Source organism: Delphinus delphis, chromosome 6, assembly GCF_949987515.2.
Source record: "Delphinus delphis chromosome 6, mDelDel1.2, whole genome shotgun sequence".
NCBI lineage: Eukaryota > Metazoa > Chordata > Mammalia > Artiodactyla > Delphinidae > Delphinus > Delphinus delphis.
The window spans coordinates 13,205,274-13,229,526 of NC_082688.1; the positions used below are offsets into that span (position 1 = coordinate 13,205,274).

The window sequence follows — 24,253 nt, forward strand, 5'->3', positions numbered from 1 at the left end:
ATCAACTGATTAGGAAAGAGAACTATTGTCAGTAGAGCATCCTGAAAGAATGTTTGATTTGAGGCTGGATAAGAAAAAATTCTTAGAATTTTAGAGATGGAAGAAACCTTAAAAGTTGTAATAAAGTAATGATAGTGAGGGTGCTTTTGATGATAGCAGCTACTAGTTATTGAGCATTTGCAGGTGCCAGGAACTGCACCGTGCATTCCCTCCAGTTCTTAAAATAGGCCTGCAAGTAAGTATTAGTCAGCATTTCCAGATGAGGAACACTGAGTCTCCACAGTGTTAAAGGTGAATTTTCAAAGTCACATTTTCAGGAAGATTTAGGTCCGGGGCTGTCTGATTGCAGCCCATTCTCGACCCACGATTACAACCCTTCCTTTAGCTGAGAGTTCCCATTTTTCAAGTGACAAAATGGAGACCAAATAGGTGAAATGACTTAACAGTGAATTTATGTCCAAGTTCTAACTAGAACTCAGATCTGATTCATCGTCTGGGGCTCCTTCTTGAGCTGGTTGTTCATGCCGAGTGCTGTGAGGGATACAGTGTGAGCCATGGAGAATTCCTACCCTCAAGGGGTTATGCTTTGGATGGAGCAAGCAGACGTACACACCAATAAACCAAAAATGCAGGACTTCCCTGGTGGTACAGTGGTTAAGAATCCACCTGCAAATGCAGGGGACATGGGTTCGATCCCTGGTCCGGGAAGATCCCACATGCCATGGAGCAACTAAGCCTGTGCACCACAACTACTGAGCCTGTGCTCCAGAGCCCGTGAGCCACAACTACTGAGCCCGCGTGCAACAACTACTGAAGCCCGTGCATCTAGAGCCCGTGCTCCACAGCAAGAGAAGCCACGGCGATGAGAAGCCCATGCAATGCGACGAAGAGTAGCCCCTTCTCAACACAACTAGAGAAAGCCCGTGCGCAGCAACAAAGACCCAACACAACGATAAATAAATAAATAAATATATTTTTTAAGTTAAATTTAGAAAATCAAACCAAAAGCCTAGATAAATTTAAATTAAAAAAAAAAAAAACCAACAATGCGAGTGAAGGAAGGACATCAGAGGGAGAGAAAAGGGGCCATGAGAGTTCAAAAAGGCAAAGATTATGTTTGGCTTAGAGAGGGATCTATTTTTTTTGCCTTCATTTACAAATATTTATTGAGCATCTACTGTGTGCCAGGTACTGTGCTAGGATCGTACCAAGGAAGACACAGAAGAGGTGGCATTTGAGCTGTGCCTTGAAGGATGAATATGTGTCAAATGCCATACACTGCAGCATGGGCGTTGCTGTGACCTGAGATGTCGAAGGCTTCTGGGAGAGGAGGGTGTAAAGGGCAAGATGGCAGATTAAAAAGTTGGGACAAGGTGGCGAATCTGAATCTGCAGATTGATGCCCTGAGTGCCAGGTGGGGGTCTGAGTGCTGAGTTGCAGCGGGCCCGCCCCCTCCTCTCCCCTCTCCCTTCCTCCTCTTGTAGGGCGTGGAGTCAGATTCCCCAGGTTCAAATACTGTTTCTTCTCCTAGCAGTACGACCTTGAACAAAACCACTTAATGTGTAGGTGCCTCTGAGGAAGAATAGAACCTCCTTCACTGATTGTTGTGAGGATTTAATGAGCTAATACATGTCAATCTCTTAGAACAGTCCCTGGCCAAGTATTAGCTGTTATGAATATTGTCGGATCAATAAACAGATTTAGAAACAAGGGACGTTAGAGCTTGGTCCACAAGTATTGAGCTCAGAGGGGAAACATGGGTGGAAAGAGGGCATGCATTTTACTCCTACCAGGAGATGTGGACTCCCAGCAGGGGCAGAAGGCAAAGTCTGAAACAAATATTAGTCATTTATTGTTTTCAGAGATGAGGGCAGCTGGGGCCAGAAAGGCGCTGAGCCAGGGCAGGTACCTGAGCCCAGGTCCAGACCTGTTTCTACCAAGCTCTCTCCTTTATATTCACAGGGAGGAGAAGTGAGCAAGTAAGGTTTAGCCATTGGGCACAGCTTCCGTGCACAAAACAATGGAGGAATCTAGTACTATAAGTCCTGTCCCTTTGCTCCCCAAATGTCTCTCAAGTCAGTGCACTCCTCTCCCTCCATCTCCCTGGCTCCCTTGACCTGGGCCTGGACCACTGCCAGCCTCATGGCTAGTCACCCATATCTACTCTCACAAGGCCTACAGATAGGACCCTATTCGTCTCCTGCCTAAAACTCTTCAAGGGCAAAATCCCCAGCAGGCCCCAGCGAGGGGACCTCTGGCTACTTCTCTGTTTATTTCCTTGCACATTTAAGTGCCTCCTTCCTTTCTCAGGGCCTTTGCATATTTTTGTCTCTGTTAGGGACATTCTTCCCAGTTCCTCTTCCCCTGGACTCCTATTTATCCTTCAGAACTCAGCTAAAACATTATCCCCTCCTCTGGGAAGCCTTCCAGGTCTTCCTGTTAAGTGCTCCTGGTTACTTACGCTTTTTTTTTCCTGCTGTCTCCAGTAGCTTGTCTGCATCACAAGGACGCATAGGGACTGTGTCTGTCTCAGTCAATGCCATATCCCCAGCACTTGGCATGTAACACACTGTCAGCAAGTATTTGTTGAATGAAGGGAGGTGGTCCCCTAGAGCAGTCATACAGTCGCTGGTCCAGTCTTGTAGGTGCCTTCAGATGGTCTCACTGCCTTCGTTGGCTAAAGAAATGCCCTTTGAGGCTGCTCTGTAGAAGGCTCTGAGCTGGTGGTATGCTGGCTCTGCAGTCGTTGGTTTTAAGATAATCCTGGGTGATTCCTGAGCAGGTGGCAGGAGGGGACCTGTCTGTGGAGCCTCTCCCTCAGCAAGGCCACCCTGGAGAATGGAGAGCTGCCATCTTTTTTTTGTTTTTAACTGAGATTTGAGATTCTCCAGAGACCTTCTTCCCACCCCTTGTTCTGAGTAATCCAGAAGTGACTGAAGTCCCTTGATATCATTGGTTCTATCTCAAAGGAAGGTGGAAACCTGGGCGTAGACAAAACCCAAGCTCTCAACTCAGCCCAGGACTTCAATGATAATGGTTTTCTCCAAATTAAAAGTAACATGATATGTTTTTATTTCTCATTTGCTTTTAGCCCAGAAGCCTCTTTGTTCTGGATAAACCAGTCAAAGTAAGTGCTTTGAATTCTAGATATCTATGGGATGCCTCCCATGTCCACTCTGGCACCCCTACAGTCCATTCTTAACATGGCAGGTGGTGATGCAGCTGTGGTCACAGGTGGAGGGGAGGGGTCCCAGGGGTCTGGCCTGTACTCCTCCAGCCCCCTAGTCTTGCCTTTATAGAGCCGTGACTCTTGTTTTGTCCGTGCTTCTCATCAACTATCTGTCTCTTTAAGTAGTGTTGTCTGGAGAACATTCCTGCCTTACTCATAAAAATAATCAGGGTAGATATTGTCCATTATGCAGCCCACTACATGTTGTATAAAGACCCCTGCAAGAAATTTTGTTGAGACAAAGGATCAGGAAAAAAGTTTGGGTTTCCCAGTGAACCAGTGTGTGGAGGAGGAGGAGGAGGAGGAGGAGGAGGAGGAGGATTGGCAGTTAGGACTCTGTAAGCCTTCATTTTTCTGTCTTTGTCTTGGTTGCCAAGAAGCTCAGAGCAAAGTGTTGTGCTTAACTTGTACTTTCCTCGGCCTTCATTTCTGATATAATTTCTCCCCTGGTGTTAAATCCTGGCTTTTGTGCTTACATGCCATGGGATCTTGGCAATTTGCTCAAACCCACTCAACCAATATCTCAGCCATAAAATAAAAATAAAGGTAAAACTTTTATTCTCACAGAGTGGCTGAGATGACTCAAGTCATGTGAAAACACCTACCTGAGTGACTAAACTGTTCCTCTGTTTCCTTTTGTTTTTGTTTGGTTTGTTTAGTTTTGTCTTTATTCTTGTATTGTTTCCCTATTTATTGTAACCATACCTTCTTTTTTTTTTGAATTTTGGAAAATTTATTCATTTTATGCAAGTGGGAAAAAGAAAAAGTAACCATATCTTCTTAATCATAGACCATCTCAAGCACTTCTTGAAAGTAGATGGGCTTTAAAATAGGTTTCTTATTATTTATACCCATTCATGCCTCACCACCTTATTTGTCCAACCGAAGGGCATTGTATCCCCTGGCTTCCCTGTCTTTTCCTGCCTCCGGAAGGTGCCCACCTTGGAGAGACTCTCACAGTGAATGTGGACACTTCAGCATGTGTGTGGTGAAAGTGGTTCTGATTACAGATTGCTGAGCTTCTTTCTGGTTTAGAGACCCTCAGATTTCCTGAGTCTGTCACTGCTGACCTTTGTAGCAACTCAAATTCTCCTCGTTTAGCAAAAGAGATCATTCTTGGAAACGTGCACTGTTTTCTTGAAAGACGCCGACTTGGTACAGTCATTTTCAACTTAGAAAGCTCTTTTACGTATGCTACTTTGTTTAGTCTTCAAAGCCACCTTCATGGTAGATTTATTATTGTTGTTATTGTTAGCATCTAACTTTTCAGAGGAGAAAATGTCCGATCACAGTCACACAACTAGTAAGTGGCAGATCCAGGACCCAGAGTTAGGTATTAGTTACCTCCACATCTTGTCATTCTTCTCTCCTTCCCTCCCTGCTAGGGCTCCCTGGATGAGCTGAGCGCCAGGGGACGCCCAAGGGAGGGGAGATCCAGGGAGTGTCAGGTCCATCTCTCATTCAGCTAGAGCGGTGTCGCTTCGGCTCATTTTATGAATTAGTGATTTAAAAAAAAATTTTTTTAAGTGACCTGCCATGAAAAGAGTTTGGAAAACCCCCAGTTTGGGACTGCCTCATTTTCTAAAAACATTTGTCATCTTTTTCATTTCTTAGAAACCCAGAAGTTGGTGACAGCAGCATTCAGAAGGGCTGGTGGTTTCCAAGCTGGTTTAACAATGGGTAAGGCAGTCAGACGATGGTCTGTTTATCCACCCGACGCTATAGAGTCCAAATAAAATGGTTTCATAAGGGGATATTTATATATGTAGAGCTGATTCACTTTGTTATACAGCAGAAACTAACGCACCATTGTAAAGCAGTTACACTCCAAAAAAGATGTTAAAAAAAATATTAAAGACTTAAAAAAAAAAAAAAAGTGGTTTCACAGCCATAAACTCAGTCACTTGTCTTTCTGGCCTATTGGAAGCACACAAGGACTCTATTTCATGGTTGGGACTGGGACATTAAGTTTGGTTTTCATGTTTTTGTTTTCTCCCATTTAACTTGAGGATGACTGAAATTCAGGCTAAAGTTGGGATTGCAGGAAAGACTGTCATACGCTAAAACGTTTTCATGAGGACGGTTTTATGAAGTTTCCCTCCCCCTGAAATAACCTGATGGTTGTTGGGTCATTAAATTGCTAACTGTGCTGACCTGGGAGGATAATAAGAAAGGTGAGTACTGCACCTTTGCATCAAAAGTACGTCTTTATGAATAAACGTATAGTATCATGAACCTTTCTCCAGACATTCACTTGGTGCACATGTTCTCTGCCTTGGCACCCGTTTTTTTTTTTTTTTTTTTTTTCTTTGCGGTACACGGGCCTCTCACTGTTGTGGCCTCTCCTGTTGTGGAGCACAGGCTCCAGACGCACAGGCTCAGCGGCCATGGCTCACGGGCCCAGCCGCTCCGCGGCATGTGGGATCTTCCCGGACCGGGGCACGAACCCGTGTCCCCTGCATCGGCAGGCGGACTCTCAACCACTGCGCCCCCAGGGAAGCCCTTGGCACCCGTTTTTGCAGGATCCTCACTCACCTCCCTGCCTTCCTCAGCTTGTTTTCCCTTTGTATGTAGGACCCACAGTTACCACGAAGAAGAAGAAGAAGATACAGACAAAGCAAAGGAACAAAGAAAGGAGGACGAAGAGGAGCTTCAGCTCTTGGACTGGTTTAATCCACAGTAAGAAAAGAAGCATTGCCCCAAGTTCAGTAAACCCATAGCTCAGCAGCGGTGGGGGCTGCATAGGCCACAGTGCCGGGGAGAGCGTTCCTGACTGAGGAGACAGGGTCTTAGCATCTATTAGACTTTGAAAACAGATTAGATGAGAAACTGAGAGGCTGGATATTTTGACTTAAATGCTTGAGCAATAACTACAGTGATTCTGACAGCAGTTAGCCAGCGGCAGCAAATGAATCGCAAAATACTGGGGCTGGAGATGTTCTCATAGGCCACAGGGTGTTGTGGAAAGCCACAGAATCTAGAGTCAGAGCAAGAAAATTCTGTGATTCGGTTAACTCATCGGTAAAATGGCGGTGATGATCCAGAATCTCAGAGGGCCATGCACGCATTCTTTAACATACAACACATGTTTATCAAACACCTATGATATGCTAGCTGGTGTTTTTCAAACTACCAGTCCCTGCCCATTAATGTGTTCAGAAATTAGCTGAATGGGTTAAAAACAGCTTTTTAAAAAATTGAAATCAAATAGAAAATCAGAAGGTATCACATGAAGTAAGGATAGGTATTGTTTAGTGGAATTTTTGCTTCCGTATATATGTGTACGTGCATATGTGTTTGTGACAGAAGATGTATTTCTCACTATGAGTCATGGTCAAAAATTCTATACTAGACATTGTGTTAGGCACAGGAGACAGTAGAAATCAATCAGTATGGTTATATTCAAGAAGTTCACAGTCCTGTAGGGGTACTAGGTGTGCAACTAGTGTTTGCCATGATTAGTAAGGAGGTGTGATCAACCTGACTTAGAAGGATGCGGTTTGGGGGTAAGGAGGTAAGAGCTGTCCGGGATGACCCTGAGGCCTGAGAGACTGGTGGGTGGTGGTGCCATTGACCAGGAAAGGGTCTGTTAGTGGTGGTGGGGGCGTGAAGGACGATGAGCTCAACTGGGGATGTATGTGGATTCAGGTACTTGTGGGGTATCTGGACAGAGATTCACAGGGTGCCTGTCTTTGTCATTCAGGCTGCTATAACAAAATACCATAGACTGGATGGCTTATAAACAACAAAAATATATTTTGTACAGTTCTGGAGGCTGGGAAGTCCAAGATCAAGGCCTCAGAAGATGTGGTGTCTGATGAGGACCCACTTCCTAATGTATACACGGTCATCTTCTCACTGTTTTCTCACGTGGTAGAAGGGAAGAGGGAACTCTCTGGGGTCTCTTTTCTAAGGGCACTAATTCCATTCATGAGGGTTCCACCCTCATGACCTAATCACCTCCCTAAGGCCCCACCCACTAATACCATCATGTATGGGATTAGGTTTCAACACATGAATTTTGGGGGGACACAATAGTCAGTCTATAGCAGTGCCCATAAGTGTGGCAGAAGATACGTAGTAGAGATGTAGGAAGAGGAGCCATCAGAGTACAGGTGGCAATGGGATCTACAGGCCAGGTGGATGTCTGACATCAGCCTTTACAGGGCCAGTGGAGGAAGGAAAGTCTGAAAAGGAGCAGGAGTGGCTGTAGAGGTAGGAGGATCAGGGGACAGTAGTATCTGTTCCAGCATGAGGGGGCTTGGGCTCTGGAAAGACTGAACATGTTCTGGCAAGTTGTCTTACTGTTTTGGGATAAGGGATCCATGTCAGTGTGAAAGGATGGGGAATTTTGGCCTCCCATGTGTCATTTGAAGAGCTGGACAATGACATAGGGTAGCCATCTATGAGATGCTAAACCATTCCTGGAAATGTAAGAATATGGTGGCACTGTAGCTTTGATAAACTCCTTAGATGTGTGTGTGGGGGGGTGGTGAGACACCCCCGCCCCCGTGCCCCGCGCCAAGGGCCAGCTAGATGAGCTACAGATGGTCGCCAAGCTCCCTTCAAAGGAGGGCGGCACACTTTTACTGTGGTACTTGTGCTTTGCGGAGTGAGACTTGGAAGGCGGGGCCGGGGCTGAATTACTGGGGTCAGAGAAGAGGAACAGCTCACAGCCACCAGCTGTCACTCTCTCCACTCTCCCCCACGCACGGCTCAGTTTCTCCTCAAACAACCGGCGAGCAGATATTTAAAGAATATTGATTTGTAGTGACACCGAATCTAAGCCTTCTCAGGAACTGAAGTATATTTCTTGCATAATTGAATGAAAGATGAACAATTGAATTAACAAATATATTTATAGAAATGTATCCTCTTCTGCAAACTGTCTGAAACATCTTAAGTATATTGTGTATGCATTTTTACATCAATATCACTTACTCTCTGTATCATCACATCCTCTTAATTTTCCTCCTGCTTCTCCCATCTCCCTTCTCAGTCTCCTTAATTGGGGCCTCTCCCTCTTCCCAGCCATCAAATATTAGTTTCATCAAATATTGAGTCCAGTATCCTCATCTCTTTTCTTTATACCATCTTCCAATGTGCTCTCACCCATTTCCATGGCATTAGACGCCGTCCATGGGGGAATGACACCCACATTTATATCTTTAGTCCAGAGGTTTTCCCTGATCCCCTGCTTGTGTCTGACTGCCTACCTGACACCTCTGTGTGTCTCACGTGACCCAGATGGAGTTCTTGATTCTGCCCCACCCTCATTCTTCTCATTCCCCATCTCAAGCCAGAGTCCAGGAGACCTCTCTGATTCCTCCTTCAGCCTTTCCTTCATCCATCCCACAGTCTAATTCATTTACATGTTCTGTTAACTCTTCCCCCCCAATTTTTCCCACATCATCTCCTTCTCGCCCTCCCACAGCCACCACCCTTGTTCTTGTCACATCAGCTCTTGTCTACGTGCTGCTGCCTGGAAGGAGTCCAGTAAATAACACGTTGTATGCATTCCACACCTGTTTTGAACTGCTGCATGATTCATAGAACTTTAACACTTCCTCTTCCCCATCCTTGGGGACCACAATGTACCCATAAATAAGTACACAGAATGTAAAAGCTACCAATTACCTAGCTAGGTGTGTGTTTGCGTTATGGAGGCCCTTTTATCTTGTGGGAAACCTTTAGCCTGTGCTGGTGGAACCCCACAAGCTGAAGTAACACAGTGGGTGCCCTGCTTGGAAGGAAGGCATTTGGGCAGTTTCCCATCTTTCCTGGTACTTTTTCCTCCTTTTAGAGCCCCATCTTGGTGACCTGGGACATCTTTTGCTCTTACACATGTGTGGTTTGCCTGCTGTCACTTGTCTTTTTTTTTTTTTTCAGGGTGGGGTGGGGTGGGGTCTGAGCAGAGGTTCATCCAGGAAGCTGATCTCGATCATCTTCCCACCCCCATCTTCCTCCCCACGGCCTGCGTGTTCAGCCTGTCGTCTGGCTTCCTGGTCAGGGTCGCTGACACGTTGGAATTGCCAGTGGAATTTAATAATTAACAGCTGGGAAATAGAACATTTTAATTTTTAATGAAACGTTAATTTTAATATTACTGCTTTTTTTGTTTTTTTTTCCTTCTCAAAGGACTCTTCCCAGCCAAGTAAGCAAACTGGACACTGGTGTCCTGACTCAGTCTTTCTAGAAGGTGTAGACTGAGTGGTCGTGCAGTGGAGGAGCATGTGGTAGGCCACCTGTCAGGACTGTGAGACTCTCAGGGGTAGGACAGGTCTCATTCCCCCGATCTCCGTGCTCAGCTCTGGGCCTGGCACAGAGCGGAGACTTAGCAGATGTGCGTGGTGGGGCTGAGGGCCCTGCTCTGGCCCCTCCTGTTGATTCGATGGCGAAAGCTGTAGTTCTTTCTCCTTCTCGCCTACCCCTGCTTTCTTTAGTTGTGAAACGGGTGAGGACAGCACCCGCTCTAGAAGGTAGTTGTGAGGATTCAATGAGAGAATGAAAGTCAAGGACAGCCCCTGTACCCAGAAGTATTAAATAAGAATACCGTCCTTTCCTCCTTTTTCTCTTCCTTTTCTTAAAAATAGTATTACCGGCTTGCCAAATGTTCAGCTCACGCGTGGCTGCATGGCTTAGCTGATGGGCTGGGACAGAACTGCTAAGAGATCCTTGACAGGCAATGGATGAGGTGACAATGCATGGAAGGGTTTACGTTCAGAAACATAGGTTATAGAATGATAAGCCATGTGTGTGTGTGTGTGTGTGTGTGTGTGTGTGTGTGTGTTGGTTTGAAATCCAGTCATTCAACAAAGCTGGGAGTTTTATGTGACTAAAAGCATCACATAAGCTTCTAAAAACAAAACAAAAAAACCTCATCATTTCTCATTCTGCACTGAGAAAAAGTGCTGAAGTAGTAAGTTGAGTGGAAATGACTGACAAACCTGTGTTTTAACCCCATTTCATCAGCCTAGCAAATAAATATGCAATATAAGAAGCAATAGATATAGTGGTTCAGAGCACAGACTACAGAGTCAGGTTATCTGGATTCAAATCCCAGCTTGGCTTCTTACTAGCTGTGTGACCTCAGACAAGTTATTTAACTGCTCCGTGCTGCAGTTTCCTCATTGATAAAATGGGACTCAACATAGCACCTACCTCTGAAGGGTGAAGCCCTTGGTGCTGTGCCTGGTTCCATAGGAAGTGTCCAGTGTGTGTTAGTTACATCATTAGCTGTTTGGCCTTGGACATGTTAACAAGCCTTTCTGAGCCTTGGTTTTCTTAACTGTACAATGAACATAATACATGGCAGGGCTTTTGCAGGGACTACATGAGAAAGTGTATGTGAAAGTGTCTCACAGGTTGGTGTAGAGTCCAAAATAGCTTCTTTCATGGTGGAAGGAAACCAAGAGCAGCTCTCCCTGTGCAGCCATGCAGCCATGCAGCTGTCTTACCCGGGGTGGGAGGGCAGAGCTGGGGTGGGGTTTGGGACCCCAGGCAAGATGGGGAGGGCCGCGAGAGCAGCCTGGCAGTGTCCCTCCCCGTCTCTGGAGGAGATTCACTGTGTGGGGAAGAAGGAAGCAGCCCTGAAGCAGGGCACAGGGCAGGGGTGGGAGGGCTGAGTCAGCTCCAGAATAGGAGTGCAGAGCTTGGGGACAGAGGGACAGGAGGCATGAGTGAGACGCTACTGGGAGTTGGGGTTAGCAGGGCGTGACCCAGCCTTGCCCAGCCTCACTGGAAAAACTCAGCTTCGTCCATGGGGGTTGAGTCTAAATGACTGTGTTTTAGTTTCTACTTCCCAACAGGCAAGCGCAGTCACTTCCAGAGCAAATGGGGGTCAGAGCTGAGTCTCCGCCATCCCACTCCCATCCCCCCACCCCGCCTCGGGCTGGGCCCCAGCTGCTACTCAGCCTTTCTGCATTTACTCTTCACAGTTTGGTGTTTTGTCGTTGCTCTTACGTTGTTTCCTGTGTTTGTGTTGGCTCTGCCAAGTCCCTTTCAAGTGTTCTGAGTGCAGAGAACATCCTCCCCTCCCACCTCCCCCAGCTTTGTGCCTTTAGTAAAGAGGCCACGTGGTCTGAGAGAGGTCGGAGCAAGAACCCCAGCCTGCAGGGTCCCTTCTTTCCTGGGTGACTGTCTCCTTGTTTGTCAAATGAACGATAAACACCAGAACCCCCTTAGTCTGGGGCCCTTTTTGCCCTATAACCAGGTTCCAACCCAGGGATCCCCTTCTAGCAAAACGCAAATTGAAACAGCGGCTTCTTCCTCTTTCAGCTCTCGTGGCACTCTCTGGTCCCCCTGCATCAAGCACTAGGGCTTTCTCAGGGTCAGAGGGCACCCACAGGGAAGAAGAACACCCAGAGATGCCACTGGAAGCTTAGGAAGGGGCTGGGGAGACCGCAGGAGAGATTTAGAAGGAAGACAAGGACAAGGAAAGCAGGAAGGCGGGGGGACAGAGGGTTTGAGTTGTACAGGTAAGATCCCCACAGGCTCCCCCAACGCAGCCCTCAGAGACACCTGGGCCAGGGTCTCCTGTCCCTCACCCAGAAGATGATGCAAATGTCATACCACCAGCCGACTGTTTGAGGTTAAACTGTAGTCGGGATTCAAGGACAGTCACCATAAGCCGTGGCTGACCCGTTTTCCCTCAGACCGTCTCTGCCCTACCTTAAAACCATCCTGATTCATGGACTCTGTTTTGTCACCAGTAAACGCCCAGAGGTTGTGACCATGACCGGATGGAAGGCGCCGGTGGTGTGGGAAGGCACCTACAGCAGAGCTATCCTAGAAAATTATTATGCCAAACAGAAAATTACCGTGGGCTTGACGGTTTTTGCTGTCGGAAGGTAGGTGTTGCCAATAAAACTGACTTTACTTTTTTTTGTTCCACTGTCAGAAGGTTGGCGAGGGGTCCCCTGGGCGTACGGAGGCTGTCCGTGACGTGTATGAATTGTTAGACAGGAGAATGGAGTAATAGGACCATTTCAGGCTCATTTCTGCTGAGGCCCCAAAAGGCTGAGAACAAGACAGTGATCGGGGAGTCGACAACTTCCCACCTCATTGAGGGCCTCGGGTGCAGGTAAGAATGTCTGCTGCACCCACTGAGCCCGGAGTCTACAGCACGCCCACAGCCGCCTCTGCCCTGACCTCCACAGCTCTCTGGAAATTCCAAAAATGCCAGCTGTTAGACAGCCCGAATGGGCGTCATTGTTTCTCCTACGCTCTCAAGACCCCGGACCAAGGATCAGGGAGAGAAGTGACCTACGTGCGGTGGTTTCCCACATCAGCATGGCTGACCACTCCTCCATGGGTTCCTGGGCTGCTTCCTGCCCCATTCATCCTGGAGGCTTTGGCCCCAGGAGATTTGGCTGGTCAGAACTTCCTCTTCCAGAGGTTGGATAGGTTCCTGTTTCAGCTTCCATTTCCTTGTTTAGAACATTGCTCCCCAAACTGCAATCATTCCTACTTAAAAGTAGTAGCTGTAATCTTAGTTTAAAATACAATATAACCCATTTTGTTCTTTTGGGTTATATTGAATTTTTTTTTTTTTCCAAAACAAAATTAAAAGTTCACTTTTCCTATTAGCCTCCTCCCTCCCCCCGCACCCCCCGCCCCGTCATGGGCCTTCCCAACTGTACCTTTTCCAAAAGCCACATGGAAAGTTGACCTCTCGCCTGTACAAAGAGGGGTGAAGGCCCAGGATGATCTGAGTGAAGATCTGAGTGTTCTCCCGAGACCTCCGACCCAGAGCCCAGAAGCCATTGCCATCATCATACTGATCAAGTCCTAATGTCACTAAATGTGCTGATCCCAGGGGCCTAGGCGGCATCTCTAATTGAGAAGGGTGACTGGAGTTTTGACATTTTTACTAGAAGAATCTGTACTGTTATGAGGCGGGAGCAGATGCTCAGCTCGCCTTATCCTTTGGTACGAGAGGGGACAAGCCAGCCACACTGATGACTGATTTAATCCTGATGTTTCCAAAAAGAACAGAACGTTGCCGGCGGCTCCACAATGGTTTCTGCCATCTCCTTGCAGCTTCTCAGAACTAAACTGTAAATCACATATCCTGGTGAAATCCATGTGCTCTCCGCTCGGGGGCATGAGAGGACTGTTTGTACTCAGCAGCAATAAATCCTCCCAAGAGTGGATTTGGGCTTTTAGGAGGTATGATGTTTGGTTTGTTTTCAAATAACAGTGCACAGAGCCAACCGCAGTGCTTTAATCTCTAAACAATGTTAAACCTCACAAAGGCCCCCTCCCTTCCCCTGGGATTGTCTCCCAGGCTTCAGGGTGCAATAGATTGTTCTTAAAGTTCCAGAGTACGGAAGAATTTCCTGGCCACCAGCCCCAGAGCCATGTTGAAGTCCCTCTTAATATTGCTCCGATATATTCTCTCCGTTTAAAAAATCAATAGTGTCAACGCTGGGGTTTCCAGAGACCAATATTAAAAGCACAGTTTATTTTTGTAGTAACAAAAGGGAATCCAAGCAGCAACCAAAAAGCAAAAAGAGGTGCCGCTTATTATTACTCACAAAACACCATAATTGGCCGTTAGTGTGATCAGCAAATTACACTTACTCCACCTTCACTGAGCATGAGTCTGGGGGTGGCATGAGTTGTGTTAAGCAAGCCAACCACTCCTTCTTCCCCTTCTCTATCATCCCCATGGCTTCACAAGATAGCGTGTAGCTTGGCTTACAGAAGACACGAACATGATGTTCTGTTTTGTTTTGTTTTAATTTATTTATTTAATTTTATTTTTGGCTGCGCTGGGTCTTCGGTGCTGCGTGAGGCCTTCCTCTAGTTGTGGCGAGCGGGGGCTACTCTTTGTTGTGCGCAGGCTTCTCATTGCGGTGGCTTCTCGTTGCGGAGCACGGGCTCTAGGGGCACGGGCTTCAGTAGTTGTGGCGCGCAGGCTCAGTAGTTGTGGCGCACAGGCTTAGTTGCCCCACGGCATGTGGGATCTTCCCAGACCAGGGATCAAACCGGTGTCTCCTGCATTGGCAGGTGGATTCTCAACCACTGCACCACCAGGGAAGTCCCAAACATGATGTTTTTTGAATGAATAAGTAAATAGCTAAAATACCACTGCACATCTATTAGAATGACCCAAATCCAAACCACTGACAACACCAACTGCTGGCGAAAATGTGGAGCAAGAGGTACTCACACTGCTGGTGGGATGCAAAATGGTGCAGCCACTTTGGAAGACGGTCTGGCAGATTCTTACAAAACTAAACATGCTTTTATCATACGGTCCGGCAACTGCACTCCTTGGTGTTTACCCAAAAAAGTTGAAACTTTATGTCCACACAGAAACTTGCATACAGATGTTTATAGCAGCTTTATTCATAATTGCCAAAACTTGGAAGTAACTAAGATGTCCTTTAGTAGGTGAATGGGTCAATACACTGTGGCACATCCAGATGGTGGAATATTATCAGTGCAAGAAAAAAAAAACTATCAAGGCTTGAGAAGACATGGAGGAACCGTAAATGCACATTACTAAGTAAAAGAAACCAATCTGAAAAGACTACATACTGTACGATTTCAACTATGTGACATTCTGGAAAAGGCAAAACTATGGAGAAAGTAAAAAGATCAGTAGTTACCAGGGGTTGGAGTAGGGAAACGGATGAATAGGCATAACACAGAATTTTTAGGGCAGTGAAAATACTCTGTATAATACCATACATAATGAAAGATACCTGTCGTTATATATTTGTCCAAACCCATAGAATGTAAACGGTGGACTTAGCCTGATAACGATGTGTCAATGTGGGTTCATCGACTGCAATGCATGTGCCACCCTGGTGCTGGATGTTGATATTGGGGAAGCTGTGGGAGGGACAGGGGAGCGGGGGGGCATACGGGAACTCTCTGCAATTTCAGCTCGATTTTGCTGTGAGCCTAAACATGCTCTAAAAAATAAAATCTATTTTTAAAAAAGGAAATGAGATAGTTAAAATAAGGTTAAATCAGAGCTTGTTTGCTCTGGTATTGGGATGGGTCTTATAATGGCAGTATCTGGTTAATGGATTGGTGTTTGGGGTGGCCAGAGGGAAATTCACAGGGCGAATGTGTAATATGGAAGGATATCCATGTCCCATAACCCATTCTCTGGGTCCCAGAGAAGGATAAGAGAGTGGCGATGGTTAGACTTAATGCATCCCCAAATGACCCAAGGGTCACGTCACTCTTGCATCTGGTAGGGCAATAGCAACATTGGAGTATAGGTTGGGGTTTTCAAGGGATGCCTGAGAACTAGTGCCCCCTGATGTTGATTGAAGGGTACATACCTGCAGTTATCAGATGAATAAGTTCTGGGGATCTAACATACAGTATGGTGATTATCGTTAATAATGTTGTATTATAGACTTGAAAACTGTTCAGAGAATAAATCTCAAATCTTCTTGCCACAAAAAAGAAATGATAATTCTGTGATGTGATGAAGGTGTTAACTGATGCTACAGTGGTAATCATTCTGTAATACGTGTGCACCAAATCAGCACTTGGCACACGTTAAACTTACACAATGATACATGTCAGTTATATCTCAATAAAGCAGGAACAAAAAAGAACTAGTACCCCCTCTGCCTGCCCAGAGTCTGAATCAACTGATAAATAAGACAAGGGGCTAAGTAAGGCAGGTGGTAGTGAATATCACCTTCATTACAGTTAAAGCCGATACTGCAGAATGTGGCTTGTATCTGAAGGCCCTGGGCCTCCCAACGTTGAACCACAGAATTAGAAAGACTTGGGCATCCAGGCACCTACAGCACAAGGAACTGCAAGCCTCTGGTTGTGGGAGCAGGGCCTATACCACTAAGCTACCAGTACAAGGCCCAGAGCAGTTGACAACACATGTTCTTTCCACCTGGCCGGCTTCCAAGAGTGAGAGAGGAGGGGGCGGGGCTGGGCATGCCCAGTCACCCTTCTAGAATCATCAGTCAGGTAAGTCACTCCACCTCCCCAAAGTTGAGTGACTGAATGGTGGAGAGTGGCCAGGAACGTCCCTCTGTGTGAAAGCACTTGTCTTGGATGGGGGGGAAAAAATAATTCCTTTCCTAAACTGCAAAATACAGACAAGATGATGAGAATAGAATGTTGCCTCCTGCAGAAATCCTAGAGGTTACATTTATCCCATTCTTCTTTGTTTCAGATACATTGAGCATTACTTGGAGGAGTTCTTAACATCTGCTAATAAGTTCTTCATGGTTGGCCACAGAGTCATATTTTACATCATGGTGGATGATGTCTCCAGGATGCCTTTGATAGAGCTGGGTCCTCTGCGTTCCTTCAAAGTGTTTGAGATCAGGCCTGAGAAGAGGTGGCAGGACATCAGCATGATGCGCATGAAGACCATCGGGGAGCACATTGTGGCCCACATCCAGCATGAGGTCGACTTCCTCTTCTGCATGGACGTGGACCAGGTCTTCCAAGACACCTTTGGGCTGGAGACCCTGGGCCAGTCGGTGGCTCAGCTGCAGGCCTGGTGGTACAAGGCAGATCCTGACGAGTTCACCTACGAGAGGCGGAAAGAGTCCGCAGCATACATTCCGTTTGGCCAGGGGGATTTTTATTACCATGCGGCCATTTTTGGGGGAACACCCACTCAGGTCCTAAACATCACCCAGGAGTGCTTCAGGGGAATCCTCCAGGACAAGAAAAATGACATAGAAGCCGAGTGGCATGATGAAAGCCATCTAAACAAGTATTTCCTTCTCAACAAACCCACTAAAATCTTATCCCCAGAATACTGCTGGGATTATCATATAGGCCTGCCTTCAGATATTAAGCTTGTCAAGATATCTTGGCAGACAAAAGAATATAATTTGGTTAGAAATAACGTCTGACTTTAAATTGTGCCGGTAGGTTTCTGAATTTGAGAGAGTATTATTCTGGCTACTTCTTCGGAAAAGTAACACTTAATTTTAACTTAAAAAAAAAAATACTAACAAAACACCAACACAGCAAGTACGTATTATTCCTCCTTGCAACTTCAAGCCTTGTAATATGGGAGAATGAACCTATGGTAATCCGATGTAAATTCCTAGTGATTTTTTATCTTTTCTGGATTGGGGGGATACACTATCAGCTAAACAAAAAAAAAAAAAAAAAAAGAAAATTGTCATGGGCAAAGAAAAAGCCAGAAACACTCTACATGCGTCAGTTGACCTACCAGAGAAAAGTATGCATAGGGTAGTGTTTGGCAACAAGATACAGTTGTGAGCGGTTGTCCTCTTGATTTCAGTGTCTTCCTGTCTCTGCTGAGTCTAAAGCAACAGAGTTGCTTTGCAAACAGGAGAACTCTTAGTCAGACACAGTTAACCTCGGCAACCCTCAAGTGGTTTCAACAGCAGAGTACTTCAGGCCATTTGTAGTCCACGTCCTTTTCTTATCAGGACGTTGTTTGGCTTCCATGCAAAGACTGGTCAAGACTCCCAGTGGATATCAGTGACGAATGTTGGGAGTCACAGGGAATCGGATGAGCCAGTGGGTGCTCAGCATGAAATGAAAACAAGCCTCAAAGTAAGTTTGCCATGAAATAGCAAAGAGAGAGTAGAGAGACGGGGCTGATCACTGTGGGGGCAATGCCACCTCTGAGGGGAACAGGGCATGGGGTTGGCACATAAATACAGCAGCATGGATCCAGGCACTGAATGGGAGGCAATGTGGGTGGTCTCCAGTCTCCTCACCGTTATGACACCAAGAGAGGTGTTGTCTTAGAAGATGCTTTTTGTTTTGGCCAAGTCATATTCGGTCCACCGTGCTCTGGACCTTGAGTCTTCAAATCCTTGGCCAGAGGAAGCGGGTGGTGTCAGAGTAGACAAAGACCTGCAGGGGACTGAAGAGGCTTGCAAGGGGTTACGTTTCCCAGACCTGGGCTTCATTTCAGGACAGTCAGTCATCAGCAAATCCTGCCACCACCTGTTCTAACCCTCAGCCCATCATGCCCCAACTTGGAGGGCTGACATCAAGGAACCTCTTGTTTTCCCCTGCCCCACCTGCACTACTGAAGTGTAACAACCAGATGTGTATAATAAAACAGTTCATTGATTTTATATCAAAAGTAGAGGGAATGGCAATGGGAGACCCAGTCTTCGTGACTGAACAGCTTAACCTTCAATTCCTTTCTCTAAGAGAAGCTATGAAATCTTACATATTATTTAAAGTTAAGCAATTCAACGTAAAGGGAGTTAGGAGGCAACATTTACATATGCAGGCACGTTTATATTTGCTTGTGTTCCAGTTTAGGTCACTGGTTTCCATTTTCAAGCAATTTACTTGAAGAGCCATTGCACTGGCCTGATGTTCAGCACCATGGGCTTCTTTGATAAAATCGAACCTCCATTTTCGCTACTGTTTCACTGTGCCTCCTAGTCTTCAATTCTTGCCAAGAATTTTCACAACCCAGCAGAACAAAACAAGACCAACAAAAATCCTGAAGAAGTGCCCTTGTAAAAGACAAAGGAGATTGCAGGTCAGTTAGGACTCTTGCTTCTCTATAACTCAAGTTTTCTGGGGTCCATTCTGGAGTAGGGAGAGTTCATGGTTTAAGTCCCAAAGCAAAGAAATGACCTATCCTCAGATTAAAGGACTGATGTTTCCTTTTGAAGGAATCTTGAGTTTTTATAATTCACTTAAATTCCAAATGGACAAACTCAAGATGTTATTGATAGTTCAGTATTAAAAAAATAAATAAAATTCCTGATTTACAATTGAATAAATTATTTTCTCAGTATATTCTGGTCCAGTCATGGAGTGTGCATTTTCTCCCAAAGATGTTCAGAATTGTCAATTGCAGAATTTTAAATACTTAGATTCCAAATCGTCCTTGTGTCCTTCTAAGAATTTGTCCACTGTTACAAAGATAGAAAGAACATGGTTGAGATTCCCTCACTTTTGTAACAATGAGTGCTTATAAAGAGCTTCCCAAAGTGATACGCTGAAGTAATTAAGTGCCAGTAGAATGAGGCTTGCCCCTGAAGGTCTGGGTGGGGCACAAGGGCAGAGGGAGGAAACAATGCCATAACCATATCTGGTGGTTACTAGTCCTGACCTCTGGGGAACATATCTGGCCAAGGGAGCCCTGGGAGAGACTTGCTGAATTTCCAGCAGGACTGGGTGGGTGTATTTATAATAAATACAAAAATTGAAGTGGAGCAGCCTGATGTAGTGTGGTGCATGGGATATGCAACAGGGCATGATTCCCTCATAGTAGAGAATTATTCCCATTTTGTAGATGAGCAAAGTGAGGTTCAGAAAGGTTAAGCCACCCAGCTGGGAAGCAACTGAGCTGAAGCTCACACCAGAGAAGCTGATGAGGGTAAATGTGCTGACACCATGCATATGGAGGGCCATGTTTCCTAGCAAGGAGAATGCGGCTGTATAGAAGAATCTGATAAAGGGGAATTTTTGCCATAAGTAATATTTTAAAAGCTAGGTATGCTCCTAGGCCTGTACCACTTCCCACTTTTTCTGCACAAAACCTGCCCCAAGTGCATTAAATTAGTTAAAATGGATCATGTAAAAATAAATAAAAGACTCTGTGGTCATTCTCAACTTTACGTTGTGCCTGCAGGGCCGCTATAAGCCCAGTGGGCACTCATAAGCTGTTATACCAAGGAAGTGCCTCAGAGGGCAAAGCTGGGTGAGGGGGTGGGTGGAAGGGACAGCCATGCCTCCTCCTTCCACTCTGGGGGTTCCATGCAGCTGGAGAGGGAGAAGTTTCTGTAAGGCTAGAAGGGCCTGACTTCTCTTGTCCTTGTAATGACTCATTTTCTCTCTCTCAGCCAAAGTCACTATGTGATTTACTGATAGCTATGGCACTACTTACAATTATAAGAATTTATTAAATCACTGTTTATTAAATGTACCTTATGTAAATGAATAACACAGGCATGGTAGCATACTCACAAGTGTGAAACACAGAAGGCATGAATGTGCAACACAGTGCATACTTCTTTTAAGGTGAGAAAGCTGGGTCAAGTGGGGACCCATTGGTCAAAGCCTCAGGTCTATAAGGGTGCAGAGGTAGGATTCAAACCCAGGACTGTCGGACTCCAAATCCTTTGCTCTTCCCACAGCTCCAGTCTGCTTCCCTTACTGTCTCTCACATATGTGCACACACACACACACACACACACACACACTTTAACCATCCTGTTTTTGAAATCTGTGGACAGCAGGGAATCACCACCAAAAGCTCTCAATCCTTGTCTTAGGAATTAAAGAGAGAGAACTTAGTAGACCCAGACTCTTCAGAGGCAGGAGGTAGGTCTAAACTCATGCTGGAGCCACGCTGGAGAAAGTCAAATGGAACCTGAGCAATACGAGGCCCAGGAAAGTTCAAGGGCCAAGGGCGTACAGAGGAGGAAAGGATGTCTGGGAGGTGGAAATAGCCTCAGAGGGGCTGCCTCTGAATTGAGCTTTGCGAGAAGAGAAGGGGATCACTGTGACGAGTGGAGATGGAGTGAGGCTTCGGAGGGAGGTGCAGCAGACACGCAGCACAGAGGACTGTGATGAGACTTTCACGGAGACCCACCCAAATGGTGCCAAGGCCTTGGGACTGGGTGAAATCTCATAGCAGAACCTGTGTGAAAAGCAGCAAAGAGCTTGAGAGGGCTTTGGCTGGTTGAGGGCTGCACATTCACCCAGCATCTGTGGCTCTCTTTCTCCCTCCCCAGCGAAGCCTGGTCTCCTCTATGGAGTCTATGTGATTTCTATGGAAACTAGTGCCATAGTTGGACCAAGTGACCCAGACTAAGCCAATTAACACTTTCCCTCCCCGTGGTGGCAATGAATGATTCAGGGGTGGGCAGGTGATCTAAACTAATGCAATCAAATTGAATCTCAGGTCTTTTACTGGAAATACAGACACATGTAACATTAGAAGCCACGAACACTTCTGGGGATCACAAGGGAGGTCAGCCTTAGGATGAAACTGACAATAGGACAGGAGGAGCAGGGACACCGAAGGAACCACAGCCCTTGATGACAGCCCTGAGCCACGGGCTCCAGCCTTACCTAAAGCCTGAATTGCCTGTGGACTTTTCGAATGTGTGAGCCAATGAGGTCCCATTATTAAGTCACTTGGAATCGGGGTTTCTCTTACAACTTCAAGTATCCCCATTGAACCCTTCTAGAACCGTGAGTTCCTTAAAGGCAGGACCATAGTCTGCCTTTGCATCAGCTCCAGCACCCATTACATCACCTCTCTCAGAGGTGCTGCTTAACGAATGAATCGTTACATCCACTCCCGTCATGCCTCATAAGAAGTGCTTTTTTTAATTAAAAAAAATTTTTTTTTGACTGTGGACTCTGTGTCCTACTACAAAGCAGATGCTTTTCTATCACTATGGGAACTCGAGTCCAGGTCTGAGCTTCAGGCTCTAACCGGGTACCCTAACCTACTGAGCTCAGTGCTGCTTAAGGTCCGTGATGCACGGGACGAGCTTACTCCATCAGAGTAGAGCCGTCGTTCTCAACCAGGATGATTTTGTACAACCACCGCCACTGCTGCGCACCCACGCCCCACCCCTGCACCGACCCCAGGGACATTTGGCAATCTCTCAAGATATTGTTGGTTGTCACAACTTGGCGGGGGGTGGGGGGTGGGGTGGGGGGGCGGTTGCTATGCAAATCTAGTGGGCAGAGGCCAGGGATGCTGCTAAACATCCTACAATGCACAGGGCAGGCCCCACACCAAATAATCATCGGGCTCAAAATGTCAATCGTGGGCTTCCCTGGTGGCGCAGTGGTTGAGAGTCCGCCTGCCGATGCAGGGGACGCGGGTTCGTGCCCCGGTCCGGGAAGATCCCACATGCCGCGGAGCGGCTGGGCCCGTGAGCCATGGCCGCTGAGCCTGCGCGTCCGGAGCCTGTGCTCCGCAATGGGAGAGGCCACAACAGTGAGAGGCCCGCGTACCGCAAAAAAAAAAAAAAAAAAAAAAAAAAAATGTCAATCGTGATGAGCTTGAGAAACCTGGTGTAAAGTTCCCTTGAACCTTATGAAGAAAGAAACGTGGGGAGCCAATCTGCATAATACCCACCTGTCTATACCCAGGGAATAGTCCCTAATGGGTGCCGAAAGCTTCGAACTCACCTAGTCTTAGTCCCCCTGTAACATTTCACAGCTCAGACAAAAGTAGTTCCCCATACTGGACACCAGAGGGCAGGAATTTCCCAAGACAACACTGTTATCCTAAGCAACCGCTTAGGATGAAAACATCAAAAAGGGTTAAAAATAGTCTTTTCCGGACCTGGCGAGGACTGCACATTTGTAGAAATAGATATGAGTTTTGCATATAAATGAATATAGCTATAAATATTTAAAAATCAGCCAAAGTTAGAACACACTTTTAGTAAGTTGACTGTGTTCAGAATAAAAGGTGGTTATGCTAGCTAGGTGTCTTAGTTAAAGATACTTTGGTTGCAAAGAACAGATATTCCCCTTGACCTGTATAAACCCAAAAGGGAGATTAGTGTGAGGCTACTGGAGAGTTCTACTAAATACAAGGGAGAGTTGGCAACCAGACAGTGGTATACTGCAGCTGGTTCATACCTGCTTGTGAGAACGTGTTGTGCGCAACACTTCCCAACCCTGTTCAGTGACTTCACTGTGGTAGCTTGATATCGGCCATGGTGGGAATGTTTGCACCATGGGAATCAGCAAACACTAGAAATCAGGGTTCCATCCCCTTCCCTTCCCTTCCCTTTCCATCTTTCTAAGGAGGTGACTGTGTAAAAATTTACTAGCACATCACTACAACCAGGCCATAAGCAAGAGCCAGGGAAGTACAAGGGCTTCTACAGTTGAAAATTGTAAACTTCCCCTAAAGGTCTTCAAATATGACCAAGCTCCAACTATCTCCAGATTCAAGATTTCTTCCTTCAAAACTCTAAATTCCTGGAAAAGAAAACCCATATGGCACGGCATCCACTCATGCTCCCGGCAGTTGCGCCATGGGGTAGGTTTACTGGAGGGTAGGTTACACTCTGGGGAGGTTCTCAGAGAAGGATATACTGTTGTGAGCTTGGTAGATGCCTCTAAAAGTGTCTACCACATTCACTTATAGCTGTCTGGCTGTCAATCACTTCTTTCCATATATCTAAAATATTCCCTGCTACCATGATTCAAAAACATTATGCACAACTCTAGCACAGACCCCTCTCCTAACAGCAGGCCACAGAATCCACAGCAAATGTCAGAGGGCTAAGCTGCTCAGAGCCTACTGTCTCCAGGTAATAACTATTTATCCTTTGGTTCCTTAGAAAGCCCATCTGACTATTCTGCAATCTGTGAAATAAATGGTAAATTTAGCTCACACCCAAATACACAAGAGTCAATAGTGAGAGACAAGGAAGGAAGAGGGGAGAAAGTTACAGTAACTCCTACTTAAAAGGAGGGGAAAAAAATGAAAAATAAAAGGAGGGAATGATGGTTACCTGCTCAAGGGGCATTTCCTTACTCTGGAATTCAGTTGACCTCTGCTGTTAAGTTTTCTATCAAGGCTAGCAATAGTCTTCATCCATCATCCCAGTCTACTTCAGACCCTTTTAGCTATGTAAGATATGATTGGTCACAAGAGTCCAGTGGCAGGGTAACTTGTCTGCAACATGGACCAGCTGGAGAGCTTTCTCTTGTCCAAGGTCCTACTGGAAGATCACTGCTTTTACACTTATCAGACAAGTGGGAGGTAGCTGGATACCCTTATGTGTGGGGACACTGCCTCCAAAATCCAAAGTATCACATAAGAGTTATGTGTCCCTTTAGTAATAGGAGACATAAAGCTGCATTCTGGCTCTCAAACTTGGCTGCATTCTGGAATTACCTGGAGAGCTAATATTGATGCCTAGTTCCAACCCCAGAAATTCTGATTCAGTTGGTATGCATGGGCATTGGGACTTTTAAGTGCTTCCCAGGTGAAGAGGATTCTGGTAATATGGTGGAGTAGGAAGCACCAGGAAGCTGTCTCTCCACCTAGACTGGCAGAATTGTCTGATGTAACTATTT

The 24,253-nt window shown here is 46.1% G+C and overlaps 1 protein-coding gene across 3 annotated transcripts in view; it reads left to right on the forward strand.

Moving 5' to 3' along the window:
• GGTA1 (glycoprotein alpha-galactosyltransferase 1 (inactive)) overlaps nucleotides 1-19,346 on the forward strand; it is a 66,171-nt gene extending 46,825 nt beyond the window's left edge. Inside the window, exons 4-8 of one of the 3 annotated variants that reach the window (XM_060014215.1) lie at nucleotides 3,092-3,127; nucleotides 4,844-4,909; nucleotides 5,804-5,908; nucleotides 11,941-12,078; nucleotides 16,398-19,346. In XM_060014215.1, the coding sequence (XP_059870198.1) occupies nucleotides 3,092-3,127; nucleotides 4,844-4,909; nucleotides 5,804-5,908; nucleotides 11,941-12,078; nucleotides 16,398-17,091 (1,039 nt within the window). In that variant the 3' untranslated portion in view covers nucleotides 17,092-19,346. Of the gene's footprint in view, nucleotides 1-1,235; nucleotides 1,415-3,091; nucleotides 3,128-4,843; nucleotides 4,910-5,803; nucleotides 5,909-11,940; nucleotides 12,079-16,397 lie in introns of those variants that run through there. The other 2 variants (XM_060014216.1, XM_060014217.1) reach the window with 2 other exon arrangements.
• Nucleotides 19,347-24,253: the final 4,907 nt, after the last annotated feature.